Consider the following 21,625-nt stretch of genomic DNA (forward strand, 5'->3'; position numbering starts at 1 on the left):
TCGGGCTATTCATCACTGAAGCCTGGACAGCGCGGACACTAATCTGCCAGAAGTGGCAAGAGTGTGTGGATGGGGGCGGACCCGGAAGACTGGACACGTGATCTACATCACAGTGATTCGACGCATTTTTAATGAACTAGATTCCCCAACTAGGGACCTGGGGACAGCGGACCCTATTTAAGCAGCGATCTGGCGTGTGTTAGCCAGCTCCCGATTCACTCTTTCAATCTTTGTATAAATGTAAATAAACCCTTCAGTCTCTTCATCTCTTCGTCAACCCCACTACAGCAGTCTCCCGATCCGGAACCCGGGGACACCGACCTTGGCGAGAGACGGCACAGGCGAACCAGGAGCCGCATCTAACAGCATGCACATCTCACACATAACTTCCTACTGCCAAGCGAAGACAAACCTGTTTGCAGAAAATGCGGAGATGAGCTTACAGCAAACCACATTTTATTTCCATGCACAAAATTTTAATGACTGGGAAAAAATATTTTACCCCATTTTATAAAGAACACATTCCTTTTCCTCCAGCCGTGATTTTAGGTGCAGATACACTGGTCGATATGCCAGATGTTTTTAGCTTTTTAAGGGAAGCAAACATGCTTCATAAACTAAATGTTGGCCCTATGCTTCGCTACATACACTGAAACCTCAGCCACTTTCGCAGTCCTGAGAAGATGGCGGAGGCCTTTATCTGAGTTGTGGGAACCTCCAGAGCCTTGCCCACGTTTTGGAGGTTACCCGATTTTTTCTGATTTAAAAGCCGGGTCCTGCCTTAAGGTCCCTTATTGCGTAGAAGGTGCGGTGTGTTGTAAACCTTTCTCTTGCAGCAAGTAATGTGTTAGACAGGCTAGGCAGCGTCATAATGAAAGACTCGCGTGGCATGCTAGCAGGATGAAAACTGGCCATGTAGGACTTGGTTGCACATTGTAGCTCCAGTGGGTTCATGCCTTGGCTCAGACTCATTCTCAAAAACATAAGTAGGAAACTATAGAAGCTGAGAAGACTGCAGTAGGAGGCGATAAAGGTATCAATATATGTCAGTGTCTTGCCAAAAAGCACTCCTAGCGCAGGAGGACATCTGGGTCTGTTCTTATCCTTGTGTGTGAGCCTGGTTACCTGCCATAGATTAATTACGGCATTGTAATTTGGTTTTCATTGAGCACTGCATTTGTGTGGATGCATTCTTTCTACATTCTTTATGCATTGTTTACTGGAAAGCTGTGCCAGAAAGCCGAAATACTTATTGTAGCTCTATGCTGTTAGGATGTCATGCTTGCTCAAGCTGCCTTATTTATCAACATATCTCATTTTGTTTTCAGCATCGCTTGCTGGATGCAATGAAGGCACCCAAGAGGCACCTTTTCGCCACTGATGGCCATCACCTGTCAGCTGGCGAAGCTATCGAGGAGCTGGCGGAGGTCTTCGTCAGGGGCCTCGCAAAATTCTATGGAGCGGGCATCCTGGCACCGTTCTCAGGTGCACCTGCCAGGTATATCGTCCACCAGTGCCATCAGTGCGGATCCAAGGGCCACCGGCATGGGGGATGCTATGAGTACTGCAGGCCATAGGACCTACACTACAGCCTGCAGTACTTACAGCAATGGGCAGTGCAGGGATTGCAAGGTTTTGATGAGTAACTTGGTGGCAGTGAGACCTGTTCCTGATGTGTTTCTGAGCTGCATCTGCTCTGTGGAGTCTGCAGCATCAAGTGCGTGTTCACTGACATTGCCCAGCACCGAGGCATTTTTCCATTTAGACTTCATTGAATTTGCCATTGGTGTGGCTTAAATTAATTGAAAGCTTTCCTCGTTGGCATCACTTATATCCAATGTGTACCTTCGTGACAAACCCATCGTGGCAAGCATTATTCACATCCATTAAACTGTTGGCCTACTTCATTATGCCAGGCATTGGTGAGCCAGAACTATATGAAAGGAAAAAATAGTTGGTAATGATATGAAGAATCTTTGAAACCTCTAAGCTGTGTCCCTGTGAATGACAAACTGGCTTTTAAATGTGTAGTGCGGCCACATCTTTATCTAAAATAGCAGTGCCTCACAACCGTGTAATGCTGTGTGTTAGCACAAGGTGAATCTTTTCATGCAGCCATAGCATGCGCAGAACTTTGCAATACGCTTTCACAAATGTCGTTGCCACTATACCAGGTTCCGTATGTATTACAAATGCTTTTCAACACAATGTGCAATGGTTTGGTTTGCTGTGGGTTTGTCCCAAAGCGACTAAGGCTATGAGGGCTGCCGTCGTGAAGGTCTCCGGAAATTTCTACCGCCTGGGCTTCATTAACGTGCACTGACATCGCACAGCACACGAACCTCTAGAATTTTGCCTCCATCGAAATTCGACCGTTGCGACCGGGGTCGAACCCATGCCTTTCGAGTCGGCAGTCGAGCACCATAACTGCTAGGCAACCGCAGCGGACTACAGTGTGCAATGGTAGGAAAAGTTCACTTAGTAAAAAAATTGGCGCCAGATACGTGGATTTCTATGGCTGGTTCAAAGAGGGTTCAAAGCCATTGCTATATTAAATCCATCATTTCATCATAAATCGTTTCGTTCTAACAAGGCTTGACTGCATTTTTTGCTATCTGAAGGACGAAGCAGACATCCAGTTCCTCTCCAGTGGTTGAATGAGTGTCCGGACGAATTTTTGGATGCAGTGACGCTGTGACGCAGCTTCATTGCTTTGCCTGCCCCCTGTGTGACTGGAGCACTTGTGCTTTCGCTCTTCTGATGTGATTGTAGGGGATGTGCTTCCACAAGCATGAACCACACACCATGCTGGTTAGCGGGGAAAAGGCCCAAAGCTTTATTGCACATGGCATATGTAGCCGAGAAAGCAGTGAGGCCACCTTGTGCAACACACACTACATCCCCCCTTGTTTAAGAAAGGAACAAAAATGCACTCTATGCTCAGCACTACACAAGCACAAGTTCAGTCTTAGAGGCCTCCAAATCAGTTGTCCAAATCTTGACACTCAAAAGGGTGAACTTGAAGGTTGTGACAGGGGTGAAGCCATGAAGTTGGGCAAAGAACTACCTGCGTCCCTGCTGTATTAGTCTCACTCCTTGATGGCTTCCTCTCGGGTTCATTCCAGTAACAAGTTTGGCAGGACCCTCGGACATTGAACAGTGGGATGAGGAATAACCTGTAGCATTGAAGAACGTTATTCAGGTCCTCCACTACATACGGCTGGGGGATGTTGAACTGGTCCCAGAACCATCGCAGGGTTATGTGCCATGCACCCGAACTTGCCCACTCGTCTGAAGTGGGCACTGTACCTGAGGTGAATTCCTTTTCTTATTAGCTTGATCGCTCAGATTAAAAGACTTAGACAAGGGCCAGCCTGGTTCAAGCTCCTTGATGTTTTAGGAACTCTGGTGCGCGTCTGCCTATGAGAAGTTGTGCTGTGCTTAGTTCACTGACGCCAGGAATTTTCTGGTAGACAAGCAGTGCGAGGAAAACATTGTCCGCCTTGTGCACCAGGTCCTTGATGGTCCACGCCATCCTGTCCACCTCTTTTGACTGTGGGAATCTGGCTGCTGCTGATATGCCTAAAGCCTTAAAGGATGTGCAAGGGTAAAGACGACGTCGGATGAGGATTATGGACCCAGCAGCGACGGAAAGCCTGGAAAGGTGTCGGGAACTGCAGTCACTTCTGCACCTTGGTCCACTTTAAATTTGGGAGGAAGTCTGTTGACCTTCATGCGCACAAACTTCGTGTCGTCTTTTCCGCCTTGGTGGGACAGACATTGCGTGCAAGTGTCTTGGAGATAAGCGTTGCTTGGCGAGACGGACAGGTTTGCAGAGACGCTCTCATAAGGTCCTTTCTTTTTGCAAAACCTACATACAGCATTGTGCACAGGGCAGAAGGCATGCACATGAGTTTCGGGTCCACAAAAGTTGCAAAGCTTCTTCTATGTTTTTTGACGTCTCTGTTGGAATGTATTTGTGATGCACGTGCCTGCGTGCACAGTCAGAGACCCATCTTGTGCCCTTTCCTTTCTTTCCTTCTGTGCGTCCTTGTGCAAGCAAGCATGCAAAAATGCTTTGTCAAGAGTCAGATCTGGCATGCGACACAGCTGTTCTGAAAACTTGGCGTCGAGCAGGCCAACAACAAAGCCGTCAATTTCCAGCCTGTCCTCGACAGTTAAAGACCCAAAGTTACAGCTTCCTTACCATCGAACGCAGGGCAAAGTAGAATGCGTCTATGCTCTCGGATCATTGCCGTATGTGCTTATGAAAGCGAAAACTTCTGTAATAGGCTGTGAAGTGTTGCTTGACTTGTGTGTACTCACACATTCCACCTTTGAAACGCGTGCTCTGTACTTGGCATGTGAAGTGTAATTGGAACTTGCATGTCAGTAAAGTGACCAAAATGACCGTGCAAAAGGCCCAAAATTTCTTTCTTGCACGTGAGTGGGACAACAACACAGGCTGCGTAGAGTAGCAGATCGTCCTCTACTGTGAGCTGTTGACGACGCTCGTAGAAGGATCTCACTTCAAGGGGTAAATATCGTCGAGAAGGCCTTTCTTTTGTGCAGAGTTCTCGGAGATACAAGCACACACTTTGGGGATTCTTTCAGCCACTCAAGGCAGTGCTGCTTGATGGGAAGGGTTGTCCTCACCTTCCTTGCGACGACGCTGACGAAGGTTAGTCTTTGATGGCGGGCTTGCCAGGCCAGGGAGTGTGGACATCTTGCAGGCATTGCAGTTAATCAGGTGTGGCCGCTGCGGCAGAATATGGCGCTTTTTATTGTGACACAAACTCTGAATACAGACCTTGGTATTCTGTCTATGCAAGCCACCTTCGATTTCTCCTCAATGTCCCTTTAAGAATTAGTAAACTAAATGTATAGAATGACCTATTAAAAAGGCTTGTTTTTGTGTGATCGCATGCACTACAGCTAATAATAACTAATCTGTCATCATAACATCAGGTGTTCCTCAACGGCCTGTATTAGGACCTCTCTTCATAATCTATATTATCATCGTGATGTCATAACATCATCTATTAGTATGTCGCAATCATTGGCAAACAGCCTGAGACCTGTGCACCCCATCCGATACTATTTTTCTTAAGTGTGACATTAATAACATTTCTGCTTGGTGCAACACTTGGCTTATGAAGCTTATTGTATTCATATGTAAAGCACTTCGTGACATGAATGCCTCACGAAGCTAATATACATTTATCGTTTTTAAAGGGCTCTACAAGAGTGCTCTCAATAAAGGTGCAGTATGCCTTGGATGTTAAAGGTCGACACGACGAATATCCTGCAGTAAAGGTTTCGAAGTCCATGCTCCACTGCATGGGGCTGTACGCAAGAACAGTTCTTGCATTGACATTGCAGGCTGAAGTAGACTTTATGGCCACATCAGTTGTCGAGAAGGCATTCACCGACCACTTCGTACATCCACTCAAGCTATATGAATCTGCCTGTTTCCACTGCCAGATGGAGCAGCTGGGCGAGACCGTTTGTTTTTTTTTCTTTTTGCAGTGCTGTCCACAGTGGTTAAGCACTAAGAGTACGCACCATCTGCTACTGAAGATAGGCTTGTTCAGAGATTGCTTCATCATCGGTTTGCTTGACTACAATCTTTCAGACCAGCTCTGTTGGAGCCCGAAGTTGTGCGAGGCATTTGTACAGGGCGCCGCACTGTCCCATTATTTTCTAAACTGGCTTAGTGTGTGATTTGAGAGGGAAAACACAGAGGTCGTTTTTAATTGCAGATACCTGTAGAGCTACACAGCCTACATCCTCTTTAGAGGCCAGTCTTGCAAGTACAAGTGTCATGACGAAATAAGCAAAAAGGAGTCTCGAATCACTGAGGCTGACGACCATGCGTGAAGGTTACGTTTTTGATAAATATCGACGTGTATAAGTTTTGTTCTGAAACCGCTAATGCACCTTTATCATGCGGGGAAGATGGTGAAAAAGACATCCTGAATGTTGTAAGCCAAAGAAAGCCTGTAATTGGTTGCACAACAGGTGGCCAGCTGAGCTTCTACCAATCAAACTGGACTCCAATTCAAGTACTCTCGGTAGTGACTCATCCTTCCCTTCAACTAAACACGTATAGGCGTCACAAAAGTGCACAGCAAACCTTCCACTTGCAAGCCTGAGTGTGAGGCAGAATGAAGGCATTTGTGAATATGCTGACCTGTGTTCCTACCATGCATATGTGCTCTCGCAGCTCAGCAGAAATGCGAAGCACCTTGCCAAACCAGGCCGGAAGGGGGTGGAGTTTGACGCGTTGTGAATGGGACACAGCCACAAATTCAGGTAAAAACAACACGTATATTTTTATGAAGACACACACGCAGGCAAATCAAAAACCATACTACATTAATCAAAGACTGCCATGCGATAGATACTGTAAACACATGTATATAGTGCTCTCTATCGTCCTTAATTGTAATCACTTGTATGTGTGTAATCTGCATACGTACAAGTGATTACAATTACGGATGACAGCGAGCACTATATACATTTACAGTCTGCCGCTGAACTAGATGCAAATTGAACACATACACTAGTGGTTAGGATTAAGGATGTCAGATAATAATTAGAATGAACCGAAACGTTCGCACTGAATACGAATTTAAAAACACACATACAATGATCGCGGTGCAGCGGCAGTCCATGCACACAACACAGCGGTTCTCAAAGGCAGTGGCCCTTTCGGAACAGAAAACAAGTTGTCAAGGGTGATGTGGTGTCGTCACCATCTTATTAGTCCCAGGAGTGCTTGGCAGTGGCACACTTTCACACAACTTTGCCACTCCTTGGCCTTCCTGTTGCAGTGGAGTGCAGGTGAATATGGTTGGTGGTCGTGGTTGCGGTCAATCTTGCCAGCTAAAAAAGTTGACTCTCGTGGACGCTCTCTTTTGCCCCAGTCACCTCACCCGGAAACCTCACGCACTTTCACACACCACTCTGCCAATGCTTCTTTATGCTGCACCGGTGTGAAGGTCACTTTGGTTGGCGGCCGTGGTTGGTTGACTCTCTTCCCTCAAGCATTGTAATATGCTGGCGCATCATCTGACATGAAGAGCTCAGTGCAAAGTGCCTCACCAAGTCTGTCTTTGATTGCCTGAAAGAAAGCAACCATAGTTTCCTCCGTAGTACTTTTTGACAGCAGGTAGGCACATGGAATCCCTGACCCTGAAACAAAAATACAAATGCGCATATTTAATGAAGACCTATTATTCACTGAGCAAACTTGATTTGCTAACCCTTTAGCTGAAGTTCAAGATGTAAGGCAGCCATCAGAACATGGGCTAGAAGTGATCGCTCAAGGCTCACTCAAAGTGCTTAAGGCCCACCTACCCCAGCACCTGCTTGACTTCATATGTGACATATTTTAACTGCTCTGATGTTACTAACTATAACCTACCTTGTCCTTTAAAAGCAGTGCAGTACAGTTGTATGAGTTATGGCTGCCATACGTTTCAAAAGTCTAGCAACCTAATGCAAGCTATGAGAAATCAAAATCTGAAAACACAGGCATACAGCACAATATATTAAAGGCAACCACCATATAACTGTTAAGTAGACCAGAAATCCTTGCATCAACTACAGGTACTATTGCACTGAATGCATAGTGCTTGAAAAAAAATTCCGTTACACACTGACGTGCGGGCAAAATTTCTCTGGATATGACACTTGGATGTGCCGCTGGAAATGCTTATCTTTAAATAATGGTGTTTGGCTGAAAAGCATGTCCAGCCCTGCCGTGATGGTTCAGTGCTTCGGGCACTGGGCAAGGCTGACTCGATGCCAGCCATAGTGGCCACATTTTAGTAGACGTGAAAGGCGAGATACCATGACAGCAGAAATTATCAGTATTCCACTGTGTCGTCGCTCATTGCTAGAGTTGCCTTGGGACAATAAGCCCCACTTAAAAAGGGGGGGACGCTTCACGTCTACCTTTAAAGGGTCCCCGACAGTGTTTAACAAGGTGGCTATGAAATGCGTGCAATTATGTAGAGGATATACCACCTGGGTGTGCATGGTACACTCAAGTCCTCAAAAAGAAGCTGACTGTTTACAACACATCATCAAAAATCCCAGCTTTTGCACAGCACGGCAGTCAGGGAACGCTGTCACTAGTTCACCAGAGCCGCAGCGAAGAAGGCGAGGTGCTTGCCTGGCCCTGGCAGAATGCATTGTGTGCCCTTCACACTCTCGTTTGCTTTCTAACCGCAGTGGGGCAGCAGGCGGAAAAGAGAAAAATTAAACAATGATTTACCAATGCGAAATCAAATGAAGAGCATTAGCTAAGTTGCTTTCACCTAAGCTTTCGACAAATTTCGATACCAATGTGTACACCAAGCAACGATGATTCGTTTGGTGCCGCTCGCATCCCTCTGCAACCACTGGTTCACCCACCACGGCCTTCTAAAGGCTGCCTCCATTATGGTTTCGAAGACCAAAGGTTATGGGTACGAATCCCCCACACACACCGGGTTTAAACTCAACTAACAACTTTGTGTGCCGAATCATGCCATTCTGTTTACCACACTCCGAACCCTCTGTGCCAAACAGGCGGGCCACGATTTTTCACCAATGGCGATCCCAAGTGGCACCAGTTATGGCGCCCGCTCAGACGGTACACATATAGCAGAACGCCAGTATAGGATGTAATCCAGCCGCTGTGCCGGCTCAGCAACTGCACGCGCGCGCGGTCACGTAGTGGGGTGTCACATTTTGCTGAATTGAGGTGTTACAGCTATGATCACGCGATTTAGCCCGCATCTTGAAAGCTGAGAGCAGACACGAAACAAGCAATTGGAAGTAGTAAGAGCTAACACTCTTAAAAAAATAACCAAGTGTGCAGAGTTACCTGGTAATGAATGCTTTGTGGGTGGAGTGCAGCACATGTCTATAATGTGATTATTTCTTAACTTCACTCTGCGCATGATTTGAGAGGGAAAACGCAGAGGTCATTTTTAATTGCAGATATCTGTAGAGCTAAAGAGCCTAGATGAAAAATTTTCACGGAAGGATGATACGTGATTCAGTATACATCATTACCATCACCTATTTTTACCCCCTTTCAGTTACCGTTTAAGGGTATGATGCAACAGCATTAATGGCCACTGTCTGCACCTCACCTTGCGAAACCTTGTTCGCATACATGCATTTTGCTACTAATTTAATCACTAATCTCTTAATTTGTGCCTCTAGTATCTCACACACACTCGTAGTAAACACTCGTAACCTACCACATCATATGAAAAACCGCTCGAACAGATATAATAATAATAATAATTGATTTTTGGGGAAAGGAAATGGCGCACTATCTGTCTGGTATATCTTGGACATCTGAAACGCATCCGTAAGGGAAGGGATAAATGAGAGAGTGAAAGAAGAAAGAGGTGCTGCAGTGGAGATCTCCGGAATAATTTCGACCACCTGGGGATCTTTAACGTGCACAGACATCACACAGCACACGGGCGCCTTAGAGTTTTCCCTACATGAAAACGCAGCCGCCGCAGTCGGGTTCGAACCCGGGAACTCTGGATCAGGAGTTGAGCGCCCTAACCACAGAGCCACCGTGGCGGGTACCGAACAGATATGAAACCCCGTTTTTCACCAGGGATGCCTGCACCTGAGACTCTGCTTGCACATTGATAACAACTTGTGGCGTAGCGAGCATTGTGATGTTTTACTGCTTTCAAGCTACACCCCCTCCGAGGACTTGGAGCTACCCGAGGACTTGGACAAGCCACGCTCGTAGCAGGCCGACAGCCATTTATGCTTCATGACTATACTCTGTTTCATACATCAAGTGCAACGCAATCAAAGCTAGCGCTCTTGTTTGCGCTGCCTACACCCACGACCAAATAGTTGTAGACACTATAACATAGGAAATGCTTTGCCTGCAGGCTTACTACATCCAAGAAGAGCTTCAAATGGGCCTAGTTGGTTTGTAATCTTTGACATTGCTATTGCGCTACTCATGGTTTACACAAACAAGAACAACACATACAGACAGGGCGCAAACTATCAACTGATTTTATTGCGTGGGAAATTCGTTTTATATGAAATGTTAAGATGAGAAAAGAAGGGACACAAGAACAGGTAGCTTCATGGAGATGAGTTGTCTAATCTTCTGCTGACAGGCATGTGTGGAGGATGCAGTCTTTTCACTTCTACCGAAGGGTCGCTTACGCAAGTGCCTTCCTTCTCAGACGTCATGCAAAATGCTTCATAAAGCTCCCTTTGCATTTTATCTTGGGATCGCAGGATGACAGCGGTGCTATCAAGCAATGGCTTACAGTTTTTGCACTTGGAGCAATGTGCCGCCAGATTACCCGATGCCCTGTCTGTATGTGTCGTTCTTGTTTATGTAAACCATGAGTAGGGCAATAACAATATCGAAGATTACTACATCCCACATTCGTCATGAACCCAATTAAATGCACTCTTACTGCTGACGACACACTGTCACTTTTTCATGCCTCAGACCACTCTGTCACTGAACAAGTGCGGAGTAACACACCTCCCTTTATTTTTACGCATGTACTACTTCTGTACCTTTCACAACGTTGCACCTGATGTATGAAACGGAACATAAATCCACCTCGTCGTATTCTTTGTGGCGCTCCTTTCTGTGTCCGATTTGCACCTAGTACAGCTTGTCGAACACAAATTTCTTTTCAGGCGACATACGGCTCAGCCAAAGACCGTTTTGGCTGAACTTTCAAAAGGCAAAAAGATGTCCCAGAAACTTAACCGAGAACCTAGGTGTTGGGGTCCCGCACAATGCAGGACTGCTAGAATTCAAGCTGCACATAACCTACGTACGGAAAGGGTTCTGGTGCAATGTTTAACATTGTGTTCAGCTGGCTTGAAATTTTTCTTAACAAAGAACAATTCACATCCTGCCTTGAGATCATGGTGCAAGAACTATTTAGATCTTGATACCACAGCCAAAAGCGCGACCAGAGCTTGTTTGCCAATCATGTATTTTAGTGCAGAATACCTGTGCCACAAGAAGCAGGCCCATCAAGCCACAGTGGCCATCACCACTCGGTGCAACAGCGTGTACATATGTGTGCAGCATGGACATCAGTCAGTACCTTGTCATTTTTCTTTACTTTGTGTTCTACTTGCTGGGACTACATGAATGGGCAGGAAAACAGCAAGAAGTGTTCTCGTAATTCGGTGCTTGCCGTCAAAATGCATTTATTGCAAATTTTTTGTTTTATCCTCATATGGCAGCTAAGAACATGATTAACTATGCTGCCAAAAAAAATTTTGGCAGCATAGTGTAGTGGCGCAGCGGATAAGCAGTTCACCACTGTCCTGCAATGGCAGCTGCTCCCAGCTGCAGGTCTTAAATGACCCAGGCCTCTTCTCAAATACCAATCGTTCATTTAGCTGCCACCTGCCAAGGTGGGCAGTTTGCATTGGGCAGGCAGGCTTTGAGGATGCCACAAAGTCACGTGACGTATAGACGGGCCACCTGCCTCCTAGCTTGCTCGCTGGGGACTACTTTCCAGAGTCATACTCGTGATTTTTCGCTTACAATGCCAACAACACCGACACCGCACTTTCTTGACAATGGGACCTTCAACACTACCACATTAAAAAGACGCACACACTTAAGACTGTTAGTGAACGGCGTGATGTAATCAGATGCCATGCAGCTGGCAATTGTACATCTGCATGGCTATAGTGCCTAGAATATACTTGCTAGTGTGCCGAGGGTGCGCGCTCGCGTGGTCGCTGCGGTAATGCCTTCCTGCAGCCACCGCGTGGTGGCGCTGCCAGTCGCTAAGGTGCCACCACGCCGCGTTCGCTGCCGAGGCAGCGTAGGTGCGGCAAGTCTGGCGTTGGTGCGCTGCGCTTTTCACTACGAAAGCCTATCTCTGAACGCTTTGAGAGCACTTTTGGCATAAAAACACTAATGGCTGCAGATAATCTTACCGGCCTGGCATTACCAGGAGAAAGTCCTGGACTGAAACAGCGCCCGCTGAAGCGTTTGACACGTACCACCGGTCCAGTTTGCTAAATTTTTATTCGTTTATTCTTTGTTGTGAGCCGCGGAAGGACTTAAGCAGAAGTCATATTGACTGCTTAATGTTCAGTGAGGTACCCAACTTGAAATAAGCAACGAAAGGTGATGCTTTGGCCGCATTACGTTGTTGTGATTGAACGATCGAGTATGGTCCGGACTCATTATTGCTACATGGAAACTTCCGATCAATATTTTATTCGACTAGGGGCCAGTCAGAATCAGAATCATGTTTATTTACACAAGAAGGAAATACAGCCTGGATAAATGTATACAGAAGGAGGTCCCATAGTCAGCGACAGTACTGGGACCTCCTATATTGTTTATCAAAATGCTAAAATAAATGCAAACATAGCAGTAGTAATAAGAAGCTGATGAAACAATCTTGCCGTTAAATATTTCCGCGGCAACACACATATTATATACAGGGGTGAGTAGGCATATAGAACAACCAAGCAGAATAATGAAAATAGAAGTTATACAGTGTTTATAGTTATACAGTTATTCAGTGCTACTTATAAATTACAATATTACTAAAAAAGCGAAAAACTGAACAGCAAATTGGTGATAGGAAAAATAGTGCACATATTAAAAGCATGTGGTGTACATCTGATGTAACACCTTATAATTCTAAAATGTGGTAACTTGTCTAACAGCTATTGTGAACTATTAACGCTTTTAGTTAATAATAATAATTGTTTTTTGGGGGAAGGAAATGGCGCAATATCTGTCTCATATATTCGTTGGACACCTGAACCACACCGTAAGGGAAGGAATAAAGGAGGGAGTGAAAGATGAAAGGAAGAAGAGGTGCCGTAGTGGAGGGCTCCGGAATAATTTCGACCTCCTGGGGATCTGTAACGTGCACTGACATCGACAGCACACGAGCGCCTTAGCGTTTTTCCTCCATAAAAACGCAGCCGCCGCGGTCGGGTTCGAACCCGAGAACTCCGGATCAGTAGTCGAGCGCCCTAACCACTAAGCCACCGCGGCGGGGCTTTTAGTTCATTTTTAAATTTACATACAGGTTTAGTGTTTTTTAATTCCACCGGTAGGTATTCCATAAGGAGAATGATGAAAAATAAACTTCTTGCTTCCCATAATTGGTGCGTACATGAGGCAGAATTAGGTTCCTGTTAATCGCAAATCTCGTGGTGCTGGTGTTGGTGAGCTCTGGCCTTGGGATGGATTGAAATGAAATATGTTCATTAATTACTTTGTATATGAAGATACCAAGGTTAAGTTGGACAGGTTGAGGTACGGAGAGAATTCGCAGTGAATTGAGTAAAGATTGAGCATTAAAATCGAAGGGGCTGTGTGTTAGTATTCGGACTGCTTGATTTTGAACTACTTGTAACGATGTCAAATGAGTATTATAGGTGTCACCCCAGCATGTTATACAATAAGAGAGATGGGAATGTATGAATGAGTTATACAAGGTTAAAAGTACAGACTGATTAAAGTAAGGGCGAGTTCTGATGAGAATTCTTAAGCCATATGCTATCTTCCATTTAATGCCAGAAATATGGGAACGAAATTTTAAATGGCGATCTAATTCTTCTGCTAAAAACAATGATGATTCGCTGACTGGAATGACGTGCGGGCCTAGGCAAATGGGGGGAACACAAGTAGTTGCGATCCACGCATCGCGATCGCGGGCGAAGGATATCGTATACACCTTCATGCGGAGTGAGCGCTCGGCTAGCTCTGTCCAGGTGGAAAGACAGAGTCGTGGCCCCCATTAATTCTCAATGGCAAGCAGAACATCAAACCCGGAATGGCGTCGCATATAGGTAAAAGAAAAGCAGGGCACTCTCGCTCTTTCCCACCACAGGGTCCGTCTTCAAAATCGCATGCGACGATCAACACAAGCAGTTGGAATAGGTCTCACTACTGATGTGTTTTATTTGCAAATCACAGCTTGCTTCATACAACTTATGCAGGTGTGTATGAGCTTGAGCTTCCCTTTGTAATGGAACAAAATAAAATGGTAATTGTACCATTGATTCTTACTTACAAATCTGGAATACAGTAAAACAGATAAAAAACGGAGCTTGTTGTAAGCACGCGCTTCCTTTGTTCTTTTCCGAGAAAATACACTGTAGCGACCACAAGGCTGCGTTCTGGCATCAAGCTTCCAAATGTTACCATTCTTGCTATATACAAAGCGGCAAAGTTGTTTTTTTTTTCCGCTCCATAATGTGCGTAGGCTACAGAGCCAGCAGGTGCTTCAGATATTTTGGTCCAGGTTGCAGGAATACAAATTGAGTCCAACGGATGCTGATCTTCAATAGCAATACAGCCCATCTGCTGCTGCGGGCATCACTGGGCTGCTCTGTTGCTGCCGGCCCGTCGGAAACATCGTCGAGCGTGCTTGGCGGTCCTCCACCGGCACTGCGCATTTGCCGTTTAGTGACAGGTTGGTCATACAAGTTCCTCACTTTTCTTTTCGATGTCTTCTTAGGCAGAAGGTATTTCGGATAGCTGTCGAATACTGCTGGCATGACATCGGGCGTGAGACGTAGTCTATCTGGCGAGCTCGTTGACGACACCGTTCTCCGTCTCTAGATGTAGCAGTCTCCAAAATGTTTCTCGCAGAAAACACACGCTGGAGTCAAGTTGCGGTCCTGTCTTTTGATCAGCCGCTCCCACTCCGCAAGCCGTGTTGGGTCCGAGGACACACAGAACATGGAAGCCTTGCTCGGATTCGACCGGTAGCCACTCCAACGGAGCGGCACGAAACATGTTTTTTCCCGGCCTTGATGCTTCGACTTTACCATCATTAGTTGCTGTGGTTTTCCCTCACATGGAACAGCACGGAAAAAACAACAGAAAAAAGCGCAGATGCGACCAAAATGTTATAATCCACACCGCGCACGACCAACGCAACTGCAGCGATTGCGGCATGTCCGGTAGCGACGGCACCTTTACGACGAGCAGTGCCCCTCGCGGCCAAAGTTGGCAGGCATCGCGCGAGCTGCCACCCTCTCCCATTAGGAGAGCGCTCCGCTCGACACACTAGTAGGATATTCTAGGCACTATAGCATGGCTCTACATAGCCACCACCAAAACACTGCTGCACCCCTTGTGACCTGCACGCTAACCTCTTGAAGACAGTCGCCGCCGTACCACAGCCCATGCTCGGCGCCATTATAAGGTTATGATGCGATAGCTAGTGGGTTAATGCCCATATATGCAGATTAGTCTACTTTCCTGGGAGTCCTCATGTTACGGCTAGCACAGTGGTACAGCAGTTAAGTGGTGCCCTAGTGCCATGGGATGGCAGATGCTGCCACTGGTGGAATTTGTGCGATACAGGTGTTGTAGGCAGTAGTGTAGCCACTGCATAGGGCCAGAGCGAGAACGCGCCTGGCTGCGCGATCACGTGATGCACGCTGTGCGAGCCGCGCGAGCTCGTTCTGGGCAATGTTCGCCTGCCCAGTCAATAAACCGGTCGCTGGTCCGGCTTTCCTCAACTCAACAGCAGGTTGTCCCTCTCGAGCAACCTCCCACAGCCAATCATTAATCTAACGGCTACATGCCAGGTTGCACGAGTTCGCCATCTTTTATGGTTACCATTGAACTTTACCACACACAAGTTTTCGCTCCATAGAGCAAGCAAGGCTTCTGCCTCAAAATAAGTTTCCTATTTGTATTAGTAACCTGCAGATACAATATACATATCATGCAGAAAGTAGCCATACTCTAAATGAAGGCACAGCGCACGAAAGGCGGGACTGAGAAAGAGACAAACACAGCGCTGACTTACGACTGAAAGGCTTTATTGCTCGCACGCAATAAATAGGCGAAAAGGAGCACAATCAACAGAAGAACCGCATCAGTGATGATTGTCAAAGAACACTACAAAAAAACGCACACAACAAAAAAGCACACAATCACAACCTACACAAGCGAACTTAACTGTTAAGATAGTCAATTTCTTTTTGTGTTAGCGCGACGGAAGGTTTGCTGACGCAGTTGTCAAGTCCCCGGTGAATTAAAAGAGCTTCCACGATTTCCCGCGTACGTTGGTCCTTATGTTTATACAGTATTTTTGTACGGCCGAAAAAAGGAGTGCATTTACAGGATAGCCAATGTATAACCAAATTGCTTTTGGGGGGTGGTTTTAGGGAGCGTTTATGCTCACTTAGGCAATCATTAAGGCAGCGCCCTGTTTGGCCAATATAATATCGCCCACAGGATAGCTCTATCTTATAGACAACATTTTTACGGCACTGCACATAGGGTGATTCGTGATTTTTTCCGCATTCGGCAGGGGGAGGTCCTTCACGGTTTGCGGTTTTACACAAGCGCTGCAGTTTGTTCGGGGCAGAAAAGATCACTCTGACACCGGCTTTTCCTGCAATTCTTTTCAGGTTATGAGTAAGATAGAAGCACAAAAAGGGCTTCTATCTTACTCATCCTCTCATTCAAAAATAGTAAAACGAGGCGTCGCGACAGCCGCCCTCAAAAATTCTATTTCCAGGTCATGTTCCCATAAAATGCAATCTAGCTTCAGAAGCCAGATCATGAGGCTGAAAAAAGCCGGCTTTCCAGACCACATCCTGCGTGCTGTAGCGGAGAAAATTCTTGCCGAATTCAGAACAAAAACGAGTTCGCTTGCAGCAGAAAACCGAAACTATGCGGTGATACTTTATGTGCACAAGGTATCACATAACCTGAAAAGAATTGCAGGAAAAGCCGGTGTCAGAGTGATCTTTTCTGCCCCGAACAAACTGCAGCGCTTGTGTAAAACAGTAAACCGTGAAGGACCTCCCCCTGCCGAATGCGGAAAAAATCACGAATCACCCTATGTGCAGTGCCGTAAAAATGTTGTCTATAAGATAGAGCTATCCTGTGGGCGATATTATATTGGCCAAACAGGGCGCTGCCTTAATGATTGCCTAAGTGAGCATAAACGCTCCCTAAAACCACCCCCCAAAAGCAATTTGGTTATACATTGGCTATCCTGTAAATGCACTCCTTTTTTCGGCCGTACAAAAATACTGTATAAACATAAGGACCAACGTATGCGGGAAATCGTGGAAGCTATTTTAATTCACCGGGGACTTGACAACTGTTTCAGCAAACCTTCCGTCGTGCTAACACAAAAAGAAATTGACTATCTTAACAGTTAAGTTCGCTTGTGTAGGTTGTGATTGTGTGCTTTTTTGTTGTGTGCGTTTTTTGTAGTGTTCTTTGACAATCATCACTGATGCGGTTCTTTGTTGATTGTGCTCCTTTTCGCCTATTTATTGCGTGCGAGCAATAAAGCCTTTCAGTCGCAAGTCAGCGCTGTGTTTGTCTCTTTCTCAGTCCCGCCTTTCGTGTGCTGTGCCTTCATTTAGTACCATGTACCGACTAGCCCAGACAAACACCTTATTGTAGCCATACTCTTTCATTAAGAGTACAGAGTGAGCACTGATGACTTTTTAGTGGACAATATGTTTTCGTCATCTGTTCACAAAAAGAAAAGACCATCATTTCGCCAGCTGCGGGAAATATTTCCTAGCAAGAGGGACATATGCGCAAGCTTGTAGCTTCATTGTGTCCGAGTTCTCACCCTCGAAAATAATGCGTTTGCCAAAGCGGAAAGAAGAGGTGCACTGTTGCTCCAAGTTGTGCATTAAAAATTACAGAGGAGAGAGCAATACACAGCAGATAAGCACAAGCATTGAGGTGCATAATGTTTCCCCTTCATTTGCATTTGTCAGCTTATTTTTTTTCTAATACACCCTGAGCTTCTGCTGCTGTTCTGGTGGCAGACTCGATGGTTGTGCATGCGAACAGCGTCGTTTGAATAAACCAGGAAGTCCTGCATTTGTTGTGCTTGTTCCTTACTTTACCCAGCGATATAATTTGCAATGCACTGGTATGTACTTACGTGGGCCGACTTGTCAAGAACGCTATGCTGCGGGAGGAAAGGTGAAGCTTCAAATCTGCTATGTTGGTGACTCGACCGACATACCTCTGTCGTTTATGTAGGTACGTGGAAGCGATTTAATCTGTTGCTGTGAAACCACTGCCTGCTTTAAAATTTCGCTCCCTTTTCCTCCGCAGAACATTACGCGAGCGCTCTAACACAAGCCTACTCGCGTTTGTACACAAGCTTACAATTCTTTCGTGCATGCAGTAAACGCTATGCGAGCGCTCTAACGCAAGCCTACTCGCGTTTGTACACAAGCTCACTTTTTTCGTGCATGCACCGACAAAAAAAAAATGGCGCCATGAACACGTGCATCTTCCTCACCTGAATAGGAAGAGAACTGATGCGTACTGAGCCTCGACACGAACCCGCGATTCTGCTCGTGGTGCTGCAACAATTGTCCACGGCGGGCGAACACATTAGTACACTGATCACAACTGTAGGAGGCTTTCGCACTACCACTGAGAGATCTTGCAGCTTCGGGATGCTGCTTTCGCACATGCCTCCTTCGAGATTGCTCCAAAACAAACTCAGCTTGGCACACAGGACACTGATACTTATCTCGTACAGGTGATTCTGCGGGTGGTGCGCTTGGTCCCTCCATTCCTAGAAGGGCACCTCGGCGACAGACACAAACACAATTCACACTGGCAAACAAAGAACGCGCAACGGAGCAAACAAGGAGAAACTGCGCGCCCAGCGCAACACAGAATATGGCAACGGCCACAAAGAAAGCACAACGGAGCTGCGGCTGGACAATGCGGTAAAAAAAACAGTGCAATTACTGCAAAGTTTACAGCAATTAGCGCAACAGCAAGATCGCAGATCCAGGCATCAGCGACGACGCTGACGACGCTTGCACGATGCAACGGGGGACAAAACTGCGGAACAAAGGAGTCGCGTGATGATGTATAATACAAAAACAAAATTCAAATCACATAAAAACAAAACTATAAAAAGTTTCTGTAAAATTTATAAGCATTGTTTTCAAATACGATACTAAAAATTATTTCAGCTGGACAAACAACACAAACAAATTTAGCCAGGGGAAGGGAATTACCCCTAGGGACGGGGAAATCTAAGGGCGGAGTCAGACCTAAGGAGGACTGGGACGGGTTGAACCACACAAACAAAAAAGAAGACTTTGCCGCCGCGGGGTTTACGCGCTTCGGCCGATTCGATTCGCTAGAGCGAAGCAGGAATGTAGCGAAAATGCCGTGGAAATGTAGTGATGATGCATAATGGCAGCATCATAGCAGTGGGGTGGTCGCAAGCGCCGCCTTACTAAGCATTTTTAGTACTGATAACAGCAAAAGAGAAAAGCGGTGGCTCAGTTATAAATCGATGTTAGATGCAAAATTCATCATTAGTACGGCGTACTCTCAGTAGTATCAGGTCAGCTCACGGTTTTATGAAATCGCAGATGTCGTAGACTCGCTCTCTCGCTTGCTGCATAGCGTTTGAATACAGTGAACTAGAATATCTAGTTCACTATAGTTTGAGGGAGCTCGCATCATGTTAAATTTGTGCTAGGGTTTGTATCATGCTTGTATCTAGTTTGTACTACAGATTTTCCTGACCCACCGCGGTGGCTCAGTGCATGGTTAGAGCGCTCGGCTCCTATTCCGGAGTTCCCGGGCTCGAACCCGACTGCGGCGGCTGCGTTTTTATGGAGGCAAAACGCTAAGGCGTCAGTGTGCTGTTCGATGTCAGTGCACGTTAAAGATCCCCAGGTGGTCGAAATTATTCCGGAGCCCTCCACTACGGCACCTCTTTCTTCCTTTATTCTTTCACTCCCTCCTTTATCCCTCCTCTTACGGCGCGGTTCAGGTGTCCAACGATATATGAGACAGATTCTGCGTCACTTCCTTTCCCCAAAACCAATTATTATTATTATTATTACTACTACTACTACTACTAGAGATTTTCCAGTTTGTACACAAAGGTGGCGCTGTGATCGTAAGCGACGCGGGGTGTAGCCGCGCGCGCGATGCTGCCTTCGAAACCGAATCGCGTACGCAAATATTTCAAAGCGTGCGCGTTACTTGTGGTCTTCAGACGCATTTTTGTTGATGACCGGAGTAGTTCAGCACATTTCAACCTGTTCGTGCTATTTGTTCGTCATTTAATTTTCCGTACTCGGTTTGACTTCCCCTCGTCTCTTTTGAGCAGGGCTCCCAACTGTAGACTAATACGCTTGTGATCACTTCCGAGGCTGTACTTCCCCTCTTCGTCTATTTCCATTATTGCGAGCTTGCTATACATCCCCTGCGAGATTAAGCAGTAGTCAAATATCGTTTGACAGTTACGGGATTTGACAATTACGGGATTCCCACGTGATTTGTCCCTCACGCTTAGTTTCTCTATTTACAGTAACTAGGTTCTGTCGCTTAGAGAAGTCTAGCATCAACTTCCCATTACAATCTGTGTATCCATCCAGATCCTCAATGTGGCCATTCATGTCACTCAGCAGAATAATATCGGCACTGCTTTATATCGTCATTGAGACACTTAACTAGATCCTTGTTTTATTCTCTGCATTTGTCGCCTGTCCCTAAATAAACTACTCCTAGGCATGTCCTTTTACCGGCACTTGTAACTGATACCCAGCGATGTTCATGGCAAGTTGACTTTATTCTTTGTCAATTTGTTCTTTGATGTATCAGCATACCTAGTTCTCCCTTCCTCTCCGTTGTTCTGCTGCTCCCTTCCCAGACGTAGCCATCAATAAACGGTGGATATGCTAGATCCCCGAGATGTGTCTCGCATAGCGCGTATACACCTGCTGATTTGTACTTTAGCTGGTGCTCTATTTCTAACCACTTCGCAATCTTTCTACCGCCCTGCATGTTTATGTACCTGATCCTGGTGTTAAATTTCATTTTCGCAGTTTTATTCCTGGACCTCCTAGTGGCCATTTTGTTGGGGTCAGCCGCCATTGTTGCACTTACTACTTTGCTTCTACCTACCCCTACATCCTGAGCCACAGTGGACCCCCTAAAAAAGCTACTGCCCGGCCCGCCAAGCGCCAGCCGATCTCGGCTCCTAGCCTTCCATTAAAATGGATGCCATCTCGTGTAAAGCCTCTTCCAAAGCCTGCTCTATGCACTTCTCTGTTTATGTCTGCCACTTCAAAGCCTTTCGCCCGGCTTATTTTCCTTATCTCTCGATTAACAGCCACAACATCCTTGGCAACTTCTCCGTCCCGTCTTTGCACCTCCGCCACTGTGCACACCATGATCTGGACTTGCTGTGCTATCGCCCTTAAATCGTCAACTCCCTCCACTAATCTTTCCACTACTTTTGTGGCTTCATCATTCAGGACATTTGCATTCGGCAGTAGCAGCAGTAGCACATCGCCGACGCTTGTCTTGGAAGGCGCTTGACGCTTTTCTTCCACTTCGCAGTTTTACGGCTGGGCCTCCGTTCAAGTTCAACCTTTGGCGCATGGATCCACTGCGGCTGCGCTGCATCTGAAGAATTTCCTGCTGACAACGACGCACGGTTTCGAAGATTGCGGACCGTATCTCCTCATATCATCTGGGAAACCTAGCCTGCTCCCATTGGCCCCAGCAACCACGTTCGAACTACCGAGGTTTCTTCGGCGATACTGGGAATCATTGCTCCGCATTTGCATTCGG

At 46.2% G+C, this 21,625-nt stretch overlaps 1 protein-coding gene and 1 long non-coding RNA gene across 11 annotated transcripts in view; one reads left to right on the forward strand and one right to left on the reverse strand.

The window, feature by feature from the left end:
- The window catches only part of LOC144132405 (uncharacterized), a 273,566-nt gene that overhangs the window by 10,891 nt on the left and 241,050 nt on the right, over positions 1-21,625 (forward strand). For 2 of the 10 annotated variants that reach the window (XM_077664802.1, XM_077664795.1), the window contains one exon: positions 1,329-6,124. The exons of 3 other annotated variants lie outside the window; for them this stretch is intronic. In XM_077664802.1, coding sequence (XP_077520928.1) covers positions 1,329-1,577 — 249 coding nt within the window. In that variant the 3' untranslated portion in view covers positions 1,578-6,124. Of the gene's footprint in view, positions 1-1,328; positions 6,125-6,226; positions 6,489-14,352; positions 16,141-21,625 lie in introns of those variants that run through there. 5 more of the 10 variants (XM_077664800.1, XM_077664799.1, XM_077664796.1 and 2 more) reach the window with 5 other exon arrangements.
- Positions 6,311-19,157, reverse strand: LOC144132407 (uncharacterized). Its single transcript, XR_013314801.1, has 2 exons — positions 18,309-19,157; positions 6,311-7,197 (listed from the first exon to the last, which is right to left on the reverse strand). It is a non-coding gene; the product is annotated as an uncharacterized LOC144132407 (long non-coding RNA).

Source organism: Amblyomma americanum, chromosome 5, assembly GCF_052857255.1.
Source record: "Amblyomma americanum isolate KBUSLIRL-KWMA chromosome 5, ASM5285725v1, whole genome shotgun sequence".
Taxonomy (NCBI): Eukaryota; Metazoa; Arthropoda; class Arachnida; order Ixodida; family Ixodidae; genus Amblyomma; species Amblyomma americanum.